A 15,041-nucleotide genomic window follows, 5' to 3' on the forward strand; every position below is an offset into this window, starting at 1 on the left:
TGCAGAGCTGTCTCCTCTCTTTTGATCATTAAACTTCCCTTCTCTACTCAATTACTCTTATCTGCATAAAATGTTATATTTTATTCTTAATAAAAATCCCTTGATTTACATCCCCCCGGATTATTTCTTTATGTGTTTGCAGTATTTTAATGCAAAATCTCAATTCCTTTCCCCCGTCTCTTTTAAAACTATTCTAATTATATTTACTTTTTACTCCTTGACCAAATTTGTCTTTTCAGGTCAAAAATGAACTCCACATTGAAAAATCTAATTAGTCTTCAACTTACTTGACTTGCTTTCTCAAGCACATTTTATAGTGATGATTATTGTTCCCTTGAAACACTTCTTCATTTTGCTTCCTAAACGCCACATTCTTTAAACAATTTTTTGTCTATTTGTTACAAACTCACTGGCCATTTCTCCCTCACCTTTTTGATGATCTCAATTACTGTTCTCAGACTCTCAATGTTGAAATACCCTGGGAGCCATTCCTTAGCATACGAATAGTTTTATAGGTATAGGTTTATAATTTATGTAATATATATAATTACATAGTTATATATTTATATTATTTTATTTTTATATTTTATAGCATAGAATATAAAATTATAATCATAGATTATAAATATGCAATATAAATATATTATACTATATAATAAATATAAAACTACATGCAAATATAAAATATATAATACAAAGTTATGCATGTATAATATAAAACTATATTTTTTAATCTATACTTGCTACTTGTGGTAGCCTGGGCTTCTAGGTTTCCAGCCCCAATTTCTCTTCTGAATTTTAAGTTTTAGAAGTCAACACTATACTCTCTGCCTGGGACGCTCTTCCCTGATTATTAACATGGCTTACTTCTTCATTTGATTCATGTCTCTGCTCAAATGTCAATTTATTAAAGAAATCTTCCCTAATTATCTTACACAAATTTGAGAATCCATATCCTCCAGCACTCTCCAACACCCTTACTCTGCTTTAGTTTTCTTCAGAGCAATAATCAGTACTTGGCATGATTACATGAAGCTGCTTATTAACTGTTTCTTCTCTCTAGAATGTAAACACCATTAAAGTTTTATTTGGTTTGTTCTCTGCATTACCTTTAGTCCTTATAGCAGTGCCTGGCACAGCAAGCACTCAATAATTGTGTTAATTTCCAAATAAATGAATCTTTAAATTTGCCACAGTGTGTCATTTTCTCCCCCAATGTGTTTGTATACATATTCCCACTAGCATGTTTGAGAGATCCTGTTTCCTCAAGTCCTTATCTATCCTCGATATTATTAAACTCCCCAGTTTCTTACCTGACTTATTAAGGCTATGAAATGCTATCTTACTGTTTTAATTTGCATTTCTTTATTAGTAAGATTAAGTCTCTTTTGGGTATTTACTGCCCTTTGTGTTTCTTGCATTTTTAATTTTCTGTGTATATCCTTTGCCCATTTCCTTTCTTTCTTCCTTCCCTTTTCTTCCTCCATCCCTTCCTCCTTTCTTTCTTTCTCCCTTCTTCCTTCCTCCCTTCCTTCCTAACTTCCTAACTTTGATTAGTGAGAGTCTTCCTTCCCTTCTTTCTCTCTTTCTTTTTCTCTCTTCCTTCCTTCCTTCCTTCCTTCCTTCCTTCCTTCCTTCCTTCCTTCCTTCCTTCCTTCCTTCCTTCCTTCTTTCCTTCCTTCCTTCCTTCTTCTTTCTTTCTTTTCTTTCTTTCTTTCTTTCTTTCTTTCTTTCTTTCTTTTCTTTCTTTACGTTTTTATTTACATTCCAGTTTGTTAATAGTACCTGGTGCTCATCACAAGCATATTCCTTAATCCCCATCACTTATTTCCCCCATCCACCCCCCCCCACCTCACCTCTGATAACCATTAGTTTCTTCTGTGTAGTTAAGAGTCTGCTTCTTGGTTTGCCTTCCCTCTCTTTTACCCTTTGCTCATTTGTTTTGTTTTTCAAATTCTACATATGACTGAAATCAAATAGTATTTGTCTTTCTCTAACTCACTTATTTTGCTTACTATAATACCCTCTAGCTCCACCCATATCATTGCAAATGGCAAGATTTCATCCTCTCTCTTTTGTTAAATGTTTTATTTATTTCTGAGAGAGAGACAGCGTGAGCAGGGGAGGGTCGGAGAGAGAGGGAGATACAGAATCTGAAACAGCCTCCAGGCTTTGAGCTAGCTGTCAGCACAGAGCTTGATGCAGGGCTTGAGCTCATGAACCATGAAATTATAACCTGAGCCAAGGTCTGACGCTTAACCAACTGAGCCACCCAGGCACCCCTTCATTCTCTTTTTCATGGCTGAGTAATATTCCTGTGTGTGTGTGTGTGTGTGTGTGTGTGTGTGTGTACACACCACATGTTCTTTATCCATTCATCAGTTGTTGGACATTTTGGGCTATTTCCATAATTTGGGTACTGTCAGTAATTCTGCTAAAAACATCAGGGTGCATGTGTACCTTTGAATTATTGTTTTTGTATCTTTTGGGTAAATACCTTGTAGTGCAGTTGCTGGATCATAGCAAATGGTGTTGGGAAAACTGGACAATAACATACAAAAGAATAAAACTGGACCATTTTCTTATACCATACACAAAAATAAATTCAAAGTGGATTAAAGACCTAAATGTGAGACCTGAAACCATAAAAATCCTAGAGGAGAACACAGGCAGTAACCTCCTTGATATTGGCCATAACAACTAACTTCTAGGTATGTCCCCTGAGGCAAGGGAAACAAAACCAAAAATAAACTGTTGAGACTTCATCCTTTGCCCATTTTCCAATGAGGACTTTGTTTTTAAGTTTGTTTGTATTTAATCATTGATTAATAAGAGTCTTTTTAAAAATATTCTGGATGCTAATTTTTTGTTGCCAGTAAGATTGTAATTTATCTTTTCATTTATGATGTCTTTTGTCATACCAACGTTATTAACTCTGTTGTAGTCTATTTGTCCATATTCTCTATTATGCTCCATGCTTTCTGATTTATTGAAGTACCCTTCTTTAGTGTAAATTCTTAAGGACATGCTTTGGTATTTTTCCTAATATTTAAACATTTTTTCATTTTACCTTAAGCTCTTTCATCAATATGGATATTTTCTGTTGTTTCCTTCGTGTGTCATGACGTAAATGTAATTTCGTTTTTGTTTAGATAGTCAGTCTTCTCAGTGCTACTTATGAATTCCCTGTGCTAGTTCCACTCTTCTGTAATCCCAGCTCTGTCAGCTGTCACCAGTATCACCGCTGGTGTCTCTGCAGCCCTTTGTTCTGGTCCCTGATCTATATGTGTGTCCAGGCTTCAACACCTCTGCCTTCGGTCTAACTCGTAGATCTTGTTAGGTTTGCCATCAGATATGATGATTCTCCCTGTCTGGAGCTCTTTTAAAATTGCTACTGTTAACTATGCCAATCCATATGAATTTTCAGATGAAGGCTGTTTCTGGGGAAAAAAGCTTTTGAAAATTTATAGATTAACTTTGACATTGTTATAATAACAACTCTTTCTAACTTTATAAGGGACATTTAGTTCTTCATTGTTAGGTTTTTGTGTTGTACAATTTTCCCCATGAAAACCCTGAGTAACTTTTAATTTCTCCAATAATATTTGGTTTTGTTATATTTGTTATTTTGTTTTTGAGAATATCTCTTTATACATGTTTTTACTAACATGTATCAACTCTCTTGGTTTTTATGTACTGATCTGTGTCAGGCAACCTTGCTGTACTCTTTATTGATTTTATAGACTAATTCTAATACATTTATTTGGGTTTCTGTGAGAATTTTCACATCATCTCTGAAAAATACTAATTTTTTGCCTTATTGCTATCTTTGGCTCATATTTCTGTTGTTTATTTACTTGTTCTATTGTACTTTTCATCCAATTATTAATAGAGGCCATTTTTGTCTCACTGCCATCTTTTGGAAAATGCATATAATGTTTCAACATTCAGTATGTATTTATTAAATGTTTATTCATTTATTTTGAGAGAAAGTGTGAGCAGGGGAGGGACAGAGAGAAGGAAAAAGAGAATCCCAAGCCAGCTCCTCACTGTCAGCACAGAGCCGGATGTGGGATGCAATCTATAAACCATGAGATCATGACCTAAACCAAAATCAAGTCAGTTGCTTAACCAACCGAGCCACCCAGGCCTCCACAGTACATTTTTTAAAAATGACCTTTAACATGTTAATGGATTCCCTTCTCTTCCTAGTTTACTAAAATACATTATCTTTAATGAATGCTAAGTCATAGCAAATGTTTTCCTCACATATATTGAGATCATTGTATAGTTTAATTTTCTTCATCCATTAATGTGATGAATTGCATTCATAGAATTTTTGTCATTAAACTATTATTGAATTTCTGGGATAAACTCTACTTTTAAAGTCACTCTCTTCCTCCATTAAATATGCATTTTATGTATATATAATATTTGTTATATTATAGAATTCAAAAAATACATATTACTAAATTGCATTTACATATTATTATATGTAATTTATAAGTGAGATTTATCCCAGAAATTATATATATGTATATATATATCCATACATGATCAAAAATAACAATAGACTATCATTTACTTTGTCCAGTTTGCCTATCAGCTACACAAGCATCATAAAAAATGCAAAGATTTTACCCTTTTTTATTTTCTTATAGAATTTATTTTCTTATAGAATTGTAAGACAATGACGACATGTTATAAAATTTTCCTTAAATTTAAGTTGCTTGTAAAACTACCTGGATAGATTTGTATGTGTGTATGAGTGTAGTTTTTTAATTTTTATTTACCAGTGGTTAATATTTTTACTTCTTAATTTTTGACAACTTTGTAGTTTTATAGAAAATTCTTCTTTTTATCTAAGTTCTCATATTTATTAGCATAAATTATTATGGTATTCTCTCACTATTTTTAATTTTTAAGTTTTTCAGTATTTGTATGCCCATTTTTATTCCTAATATTGTTCATTTGATATGTTTTCTTCTTTTTCCCACTTGATCATTTTTTTCAGAACTTATTTATTAGTATCTTTATAGATCTGATACATTTTATTTTTCATCTTATCAAGTATTAGTTTCTATTCTGTTAATTGCTGCTCTTACATTGTGTCCTTCCATGAGCATTCATTTTAACTTATAGTATTGCTAGGTTTCAAATTTCTTTAATTGAAACCTTAGGCTTTCAAATAGGCTATTTCTGACACCATTGAAAGTTTCCTTTTTTTGTCCCTGGATCTGTGGTCCTCATTTTTGGTTTCCTACTGACTTAAATATAGATTGCACTGTCTGAATATCATTGCCTGAGAATTCAAAACATTAAAAGTTCTTAGTGTAGGGTAGATTCTGAACTTCATAACAGAGAAAACTGAGATCTGTGTATTGGCTACGAGTTCATGGTTTGGATTCCTGATTTGAAAATGGCAAGTAGTTGATGGATACTACTCTTAGCTAGGAACATCTTTCACTGGCAATGGAAAAGATATGACATTGACAGCTAACAGGTGTGCCAATAATAAATCTAACAGACATGACCTTCATCCATTGTAGAAAGAAGAAATAGTCATATGAAACAATTACTGAGTGATCTCAATTAATTTGAGGGGTGCCTGGGTGGCTCGGTCGGTTAAGCATCTGACTTTGGCTTAGGTCATGATCTCACAGTTTGTGGGTTAAAGCCATATAATATTTGTTATATTATAGAATTCAAAAAATACATATTACTAAATTGCATTCGAGCCCCCGTCAGGCTCTGTGCTGACAGCTCAGAGCCTGAAGCCTGTTTCAGATTCTGTACCTCCCTCTCGCTCTCTGACCCTTCCCTGTTCATGCTGTCTCTCTCTCAGAAATAAATAAAAAATATTTAAAAACTTTTTAAAATAAAGTAATTTGATAAATTGTGTAGTTAGGCTTAAAGGATTTATGACTGCCACAGAGAGAAAAAAATTGAGGACTAACACTGTGGAAAGTATTCTAGGACAGTATGGACTTGCCCTGTGCTTTTGAATAATGGATAGGGCTTAGAATATAAGATTGAAAAGGAATATTATTCCTACGAAAGTAAATAGTATGATTAAAACATAAAGGTATAAGGTATAGTCATAGGATGATGAAAAGGTCAGCTTAAACAGAGTAAGAGCTGGTTATCTGGTCATAAGGGGAAAAAGTGTCAGTAGGTAATGGTGAGTTTCATTGTGTATGGTCTTGATTGACTGCTATAAGAAATTTGTCAAAAAGAAGAGTTTGAGGGCAGGGAGCTAACATAAAAATGATGGTAATGATGAGGACAATAACTATGTACTTTTATTGAATACTTGGAAAAATCTTGAGGTGACTGTAATCTTCATCATCATGATCGATACCATCACCACCATCATCAGTAGTGGTAGTGATTGTTATTGTTATTATTTTAATGTAGGTCCTGATAGAGCTTATCTAACATGCCTAAGCTCTTCCATCTAGTAGATGATAGAACTCGGACTTTTAGCAAACATGATTCCTCAGGAGTAATTATTAAAATTAGTCTGGAGGCCCCTGGGTGGCTCAGTCGATTAAGAATGTAATTTCAACTCAGGTCATGATCTCACAGTTCGTGGGTTTGAGCCCCGCGTTGGACTCTGTGCTGACAACTGAGAGCCTGGAGCCTGCTTTGGATTCTGTGTCTCCCTCTCTGTCTCTCTGCCCCTCTCCTGCTTGCACTCTGTCTCTCAATCTCTAAAAAATATTTAAAAAATTATTAGTCTGATGTGGTCCATAAGATGGACTTGAGAAAGTAAGAAGGTTTCTGAGGTTGTCACTGGGAGGCTGTGGAATGATTCATCTGTGCAGTGATAGAGGCTTGGCCTCAGGAAGAGGAATTAAACCTTCCAAGCACGGGTGATTGGAGCAATAGGGTAGCAATTCCACGTTCTTATGTTGCATTAACTTTCCCTTTTATCTCCTTTTTTTTCTCTTCTTCTACTCTCTTGCCCTGTAAGCCTTTCTCTTTAGTCATCAATTTATGTGTAAGTGATATACAGAATTAGGCATTTCTGTCTTTTTTCTTTTTTTAAATTTTTTTCTTTCTTAGGTTCTAAATATAGTTATCATACTATTGTAAAAAAAAACAAAAAAAATCATGTTTTTGAAAAACCATGGAGGATTTAGGATATATTTTTGCTCTAGACCAAAAGCCATTCTTTAGTAACAAATCATGTTAGAACACTGTGTTATCTTCACAGATGTCCAGGTTTAATACACAGACATCATTCAGAAATTTACATTTTAAAAATACATTGATTTAGAATCAATGAACTAATCCTTCCAGTAGCTTAGAAAAGTAACAAGGAGGGGCGCCTGGGTGGCTCAGTCGGTTAAGCGTCCGACTTTCGCTTAGGTCATGATCTCGCGGTTCGTGGGTTCGAGCCCCGCGTCGGGCTCTGTGCTGACTGCCAGCTCAGAGCCTGGAGCCTGTTTCAGAGTCTCAGAGTCTGTGACTCCCTCTCTCTCTGACCCTCCCCTGCTCACGCTGTCTCTCTCTCTCTCTCAGGGAAAAAAAAAAAAAAGTAACAAGGAGTGCTTGGATGGCTCAGTAGGTTAAACGTCCAACTCTTGGTCTCAGCTCAGGTCATGATCTCATGGTTCACGAGTTTGAGCCCTGCATCAGGCTCCATGCTGACAGTGTGGAGTCTGCTAGGGATTCTCTCTCTCCCTCTTTCTCCCTCTCAAAAATAAATAAGCTTAAAAATATTTTTTTAAAGAAAGTAACAAGAAAGTCTAACCACATAGGTTTCTATGCTAATCAAAGAACTCAACAACTGAACAGATGAAGCCAAGTCTGGAGGCAAGTTCTAGTAGCTACTACCCCTGTCTAACTTTGGATAAATGACCTTATCCTTTTGCCTCAGTCTCTCCCATAGTAAACTGATCATGGTTGTACATGATTCCTTGCCTGCCTCTCTTCCAAAGAAGAGCAAACACATATGTAATGTGAAATGTAACAATACACCCACTAAAGGACTTCGTGAGAGGAGTAAGAGGGGAAGATCTTATTTTGGTGTGTGTGCTTATTTTTAAAGTATACTCATTACCAACTTACTGAAGCGATCTACCCTCCAACAATGTATCCGTTCTTGGACCTCAGCATTTAAAGTTGTCCTACTGGGGGGCGCCTGGGTGGCTTAGTCGGTTAAGCGTCCGGCTTTCGCTTAGGTCATGATCTCGCGGTTCGTGGGTTCGAGCCCCGCGTCGGGCTCTGTGCTGACTGCCAGCTCAGAGCCTGGAGCCTGTTTCAGAGTCTCAGAGTCTGTGACTCCCTCTCTCTCTGACCCTCCCCTGCTCACACTGTCTCTCCCTCTCCTAGAAATTAAAAAAAAAAAATTAAAGTTGTCCTACTGGGTCAGATTTCTAAGAAGAAGACACTGTAGTGTGTGGGGTATTTATTTGGGAAAGGGGCCTAAGAAGGTAGGGAGAGCCTCCGAAAGATTACACTGCAGTTCACAGCCTGCGCAAGGAGAGAGGGAAGGAAGAATCACTTGGTGGGAAGAGTTTAAGAATGCAGTCCTGTTGCAAGAAACATTCATTCAGGCCAATGGGGACTTTTTACCCAGAATTTCCTGTTAGAGGAATCCCCTGTCTTAGTGGAATGGACCCACCTTAATTCCACTGTCGTGCCTAGGTGTTGGCTGGGAGTAAACTAAGGAAAGTGCTGCTTTCATAGTGGCGAATGCAGAGAAGCAACAGGAGGAAATCTGAGCAGGACATTTTCACAGCTGCCACCTCCGCATATATAGCATCTGATAAAAAAAAATCACTATTTTTAACTCTGCTAGTGTTTTCTTCTTGCTCAACCTGTCTAAACTAGCTTCGTGACTCCTAGTCTATCCACATGCTCTGTTATGCTAGTCAGTTTATGTCTTCTAATTCATCCTCAAACCTCGGCATATTGGTCAACTCTTTCACTATGACTCATTGAATTAGATGACCCTCCATCCTCTTTTGGGAACATCTACTGATTCCAACATATGAGTTACTCTAAGAATTCCCTTTCTTTTTCCAAGTTCCTGCTGTATCTAGTGTTTCTGAAGAGTATCATGTAACTATTTTGATTTGGGGTCAAAATAATGTAAACCAAGTTGGTTAAGATTACTGATTTTGGAGTTGGATATAATTGGATTTCTAATCCTAACTCCATTGCCTACTACCTGTGTTAATTTGAGCAAGTTACACAACCTTTCAAGCCTCAGTTTTCTAATCTGACAAATAAGATAGTGATATTTTCCTTAAAGTACTGTGAATATGGCATGTAGACAGTATTTAATGAATGAAAATTACATTATTAGTAATTTCAACCAGAACTATGACTTTTCTTCACATGTCCACATTTTGATTCTCTATTACCTTTTCCCTAGAGTTACTTCAAACCTACTTCTACTCCTTCCAATTCAAATAATCTACCTACATTATTGAGAAGCGATAGGCCATCGATTTTTCAGTATTTATTGAGAACTTATTTCCAGACCTATCCAGTCTCCGTCTACACCAGATCATTGTTTTCTTTGCATAAATCTTCTCCCATAATTTTAAAAATAAAAACATAAGCAAACCTCATGTCAACATGCTTACTGCTTTTTCTTTCTTCCTTCTGTTTCCATTGTTTTTCAATCTGGCTTTCACACCAAGTCTACTTAAATAGCTCTCTCTTAAACATGACATACTATGGCCTTCTCTTAGCTATTTTTTCCCTTGAAATCTGAAGCACTTATTCTTAAAAGATGTCTTAAAACATGACACTACTTATACTTAGTACTACTTCTGTTTTTTATTACAGTGTATCATCCTTTGCTCTTAATTCCATTTCTTCACTGGTTTTCTCAACAGTTATTATTCGGTGCCTGTTATGGGCACTCAAATGCTGGTCATACAGAATCTATAGAGAGAATCTAAGATTGTGTTTTCTCTCCCCTTCTCTACAACCTTAGCACTTTTCTCTTAGCAATCTCACCCACTAAAAATGCTAATTTAAGTTTCCAATCATAATCTGCCACAGAATTTCATCGCTATGGTCACATTTGCCTTCTGTTCTTCTGGTTTCCTACCTGTTCCTCAAACTCCCCATGTTCTAAATGGATGTTACAATATTCACCTAACTAATGCTTTCTTTTAAATCCTGCATATCTGCTAATATCATCTTCTAGTTACTAAGGCTTTAAGATTTAAAGTGATCTTTGTGGGGCACCTGGGTGGCTCCGCAGGTTAAGCATCTGACTTTGGCTCGGGTCATGCTCTCGTAGTTCTTGAGTTTGATCGCCACATCGGGCTCTGTGCTGACAGTTTGGAGACTGGAGCCTGCTTCAGATTCTGTGTCCCCCCACTACCGCCCCTCCCCCACTCTCTCTCTCTCAAAAATAAATTTTAAAATATTTTTTAAAAAAGAAATAAAGTGATCTTTGTTTTGGTCCTTAAACCTATCTCTGGTTTATCCTCTGCTACCATTATTTGCTTCTACTTCTAGATATTTGACTTTCTTTTTGGAATATCATAACTAATCAGTTGACACTCGAACAATGTAGGAGTTAGGGGCAGTGACACCCCATGCAGAAACCCACCTGTAACTTTGACTACCCAACAACTTAACTACTAATAGCCTACTGTTGACTGGAAACCTTACCAGTAAAATAAACGGTCAATTAATACATATTTTATATGTTGTATGTATTATACTCTGTATTCTTACAATAAAGTAAGATAGAATAATATGTTATTAAAATCATAAGGGAGAGAAAATACATTTACAGTACTGTACTATATTTATTGAAAAAAATCTGCATGTAAGTGGATTTGTGCAGTTCAAAACCATATTGTTCAAGGGTCAACTTTTAAAACTACCTTTCCAAAATCCTTCCTTGTCTTCTAACAAAAATCTAATTCCTTAGCCTTTGTATTTGATCTTCTCTAATGACTGCTTAAATTTTATAGCTTATAAGTCCCCTATTGCCTGGGTTTATGCCTTTGTCCCTCAGTAGTTCCTTCCGTATTTGTGCTTCTCACTTTCACACCTACATGACCATGCAAAGGCCGTTCTTAACATACCATACTCTGTTTAACTTTGCTCTGGGAATCCCATCCATCCTTCAAGGTCCAAACTAAGCATCATTTTTTTTTTTTTATATCCCCTTGTCCTTCATCTCTCTAGATATTAGAACTGTTCCCTCTTCTGAAACAGTAAAATATTTTTGTCATTCATTGTATGATATGTTATATCATCTTATTTCACTTAGGAAGCTTCGAGGTCCTTGAGGATACAGACTTGTGTCATTCCAATTTATATTCTACAGGATACTGACTACACTGCCTTACTTAATAAGCATATGTTAAAAGAATCCATTAGTTGAAAAGATCTCTCTCTTCCAAGGGGATTACTTATTTCTGAAGTGCACTGATAAAGTAATAAACTGTGTATCCTGGCTGAGTGGTCTTAAAGAATACAAAGTAATTGCTATGCTTTTGCTAATTTCTCTTTCTCTCTCATCCAGTTAAAATGTCAAGAGAAGACCTTCTCTGAGCCAAGGACAAGGACAGGGACACCAAATCTGTGGAGATGTTTAGTGTCTATGAGACTGCCATGCATACAGATGACTACAATGTGAAATGAAAGAAATTTTAGCTGAGAACTTCTATGAAAAAAAACACTCCATATGAAAAAATTACTACCCCAGAATACATTTATAAGCATGATTTTTTTGAATGTTCTTTATCAAACCTTAAAAAAATTAGTTGCTTCCATCCTTATCGCTCTCTCTGAAACTTAGCATAGCAAATATAATGATGGGTTTTCTTAACCAAGTCCCAAAATTATAAAAATCTTGCAGAAATAGTGTATTTATTTCCCATAAGGCTACTTAGACTGTCTAACATCAATTTTATTTGATTGGGTCTAGAATTTTGACTCACAGGTGATATAAGTTACAGTATTTCAAATGGTGTTTACTTGGTGAAAACAATGTTTTAAGGACATGCTGAAAGGGGATTTGGTGATTTCTTCTTTTAAAAAATGTTCGTGGTGAGTTATGCCTGCATTAGGAGGTGTGATCTTTTTATAATCCATACCTAGTAGGTGCTCAGTATATGGTGGCTGAATGATAACAGTTGGAGAGCCCATCTGTCTGTGCAGTTTTCTATGATTTAGGGATTTTCAAAATTCAGCTTTGGAACAAAAAGGCTAGTTAAATATAGAAGAGTGCATGCTACTCTGGAGAATTTTAAATGTTCAAGTGGGCAACACAGACATATTTTCTAAAAGTTAACTAAATTACTCAGTATAATAATAAAAGAAGTTCAGTGGTATTATATAACTTTTAAATATTGATTATATTTCTAGGTTTTATCTCCTGTTAGCACTCAACTCAGACAGGAAAACGGGCACATTCTTTATGATTAGAAAGGACTCTTTTGCCATTAGACCATGCTAAATTGATAGTTTTTATAGCCTGACAAGAGACCAAGTCATCATTACCTGGAGGGAAACACTTAAATCATCTGAGGATGGCTATTCTGTTCTGAAGGAAAGTTTGAGTTGACTGCTTGAGATTCTAACTCTCACTTCCCAGGTGGCAAGGGTTAGTTTTGCTGCAGAACTGACAGTTTCTACCCTCTGGGTGGGAAGATTAGATTGGGAAATGTATAGGAGGGGAGCTTGTCAAAGAAATTCAAGGAGCAGAGCTGATAAGTTCTAGAGGGAATTCTAACCTGGTCCTCTGATTGAATCATAAATGCTTATATTTTATGGACTTACAAAAGTGTGCAGAAGATAAAGAGGAAGAAGCAGAAGAAAGAGCAAAGAGAAAAAGGTGTGGGAGGAAAATATATCAGAAGAGGCATAAAACTCTATGGCTTGTCCAGCTTATCGTTTGTTGAGTTGTGAATAAAATACAAATTTGGGGAGCAATTTTGGTGATGACTGAAATTTTTTTTAGACATTTCTTTAATGGTGATTCATGGAGCCTGGGTATCAGATTGCATTAAAATTTCAGACTCTAGGAAATAATTTTTAACAAACAATAGGAATTCATTTTTATGTCTCTGGACTGGCTGCCACAGCTCAGTTCCAGGCAGGATAAAATCCATGTGTGTTTCTTATGTTTCTCTTATAAAAAAGAAACAACTAGTAAAGAAATAAGTTGTTGGAGGGTGTGAATTTCTAATGGGTATGAAGTGGGATATGTAGTCATAAAGGAATTTTTCCCCCTAAAACTAGCCTATGGTTTATATTTATACTTTTGCTACTTATAATCCATTGCTTCATATTTAAAAAATTCAGTGCAGTTGGAAATATCTTCTTGAAGGTTTATTTATATTTCATACACAAATTTGTGTTATCCAGGATTGATCATCATTTGGGATGTTTCATATTGATTACATGTCTGCCCTTTTGCACTGATACCGTTATAGGTGAAGTAGACTCTTAAACTAACATTTTCTTCTATTATTCTAAATATTTATATTGATCACATGTTTTACTTGGACATATGGCTATATCCAGCCTCTAAACAAAGCAGACAGGTAATAAAAATAATCATACTGGTATAATACTGGTAGTACTCTTTCTCAGACCCAGTTTGCCTTACATATATTAATTCACGTAAGCTTCAGAACAATTATATGAAATAAGTACTATTATTGCCTACACTTTTCAAGTGAGAAAAGTGAGAAACAGAGGTTAAATAATTTTTCTAAGTAAGCATGGTAAGAGTCAGAGCCAGAATTTGAACCCAAGCAGCCTGAATACTTGGTACTCCCTAGTCTCTACTTCTGCAGTTCAACTTTTAGTTGAGCCAAGGGTAGATACATAGCTATGTTACTCCAGAGCTATATTTTAATACAATTATTTATTAATTTGGGTATTCCTCCCTTACTAGATTATGAGCTTGTAAGAATAAGAGCTATGTTTTATTAACTTTGTCATATACAGTGCTCAATAAAAATTTTATAACTCCTGAATTACAGCTTATTATTGCCTTGAGATACTCTGTCCAGAAGGCTGTCCAAGAGAAGTCACTGGTTTTATAAGCACAGAACTTTTAGATCCACAAAACAAAATTTTAATTTTTATCTGTAAGTGGGGTGCTGTATTCATAATTCTCTTATTTCTTTTCTAAGAGTACAGTAGCATGAATAAAACAGACTTTTTGATTGATAAAAGATAATTTTAGAGTCATGTTACTTGATTGACATTTTTTTCATCTTCTATTCTCTTTCTCTCTCTCTAATACTCTTTCCTACAGGGTGCTGCTCTAATTAGAATGCTGGCTAATTTTATGGGCCATTCAGTATTTCAGAAGGGTTTGCAAGTGAGTAAAATGCTTTCTATTTTTTATATTTTCCTTGTCAGTATATTTATTTTACAGATATTCCACAGCTTGGGAAATTGCCAATACAAAATGGCTGAATTTAAGGGAAAACTTTAAGATGTGTAGGGTATGCAGCGTCTTTCCATATGACAAATGACAGTAGTAGATAGGATTCTCACTGTATCAACTGGGAAAACTTGGAACTATTGTGCAATTTAGATTTGTTTAATATGTATTTTTAAACTGAAATATTTTTCAAATATATGAGATTGTAAATAATTGGTATAAGATTTTCTAAAAGCCTACTTCACTTTCCTTCAGTTTGAAAGTTTATGTAACGTGAAAATAAATTATATTAGCTTTACGTGTATTTGAGAAAATCTTAATGCAATTTTTCGGATATGTGCCTTTTCTGTTGTTGTCTTACTATTGATATTCATAAATTGCTATTTGTTCCAAATCTATTTAAATGTTTTTAAACTTAGTAATACAATGTTTTGAATAAAGAAAAAAAAAGAAATAGCCTTATCATACTGCATTTGAAGTATAAAGTATGGAATCTAAGAGTGGATTTTAAAAAAGAGGATTCTTAAACTCTTTAATGCAAACACAAATATAGAAAAACAGAACTTTTATTCCATTGAATCTGTTGGAGTAAATCATGTTCCTAGCAGCTGTGATTGATGAATTATTTATGATGCATTCTGCTACTTAG

At 35.2% G+C, this 15,041-nt stretch overlaps 1 protein-coding gene across 1 annotated transcript in view; it reads left to right on the plus strand.

Moving 5' to 3' along the window:
* TRHDE (thyrotropin releasing hormone degrading enzyme) overlaps window positions 1-15,041 on the plus strand; it is a 200,187-nt gene that overhangs the window by 67,483 nt on the left and 117,663 nt on the right. Inside the window, exon 5 of the mRNA XM_039223530.1 lies at window positions 14,261-14,326. Coding sequence (XP_039079461.1) covers window positions 14,261-14,326 — 66 coding nt within the window. The remainder of the gene's footprint in view (window positions 1-14,260; window positions 14,327-15,041) is intronic.

Source organism: Hyaena hyaena, unplaced genomic scaffold (assembly GCF_003009895.1).
Source record: "Hyaena hyaena isolate Hyena2069 unplaced genomic scaffold, ASM300989v1 scaffold_1364, whole genome shotgun sequence".
Lineage (NCBI taxonomy): Eukaryota > Metazoa > Chordata > Mammalia > Carnivora > Hyaenidae > Hyaena > Hyaena hyaena.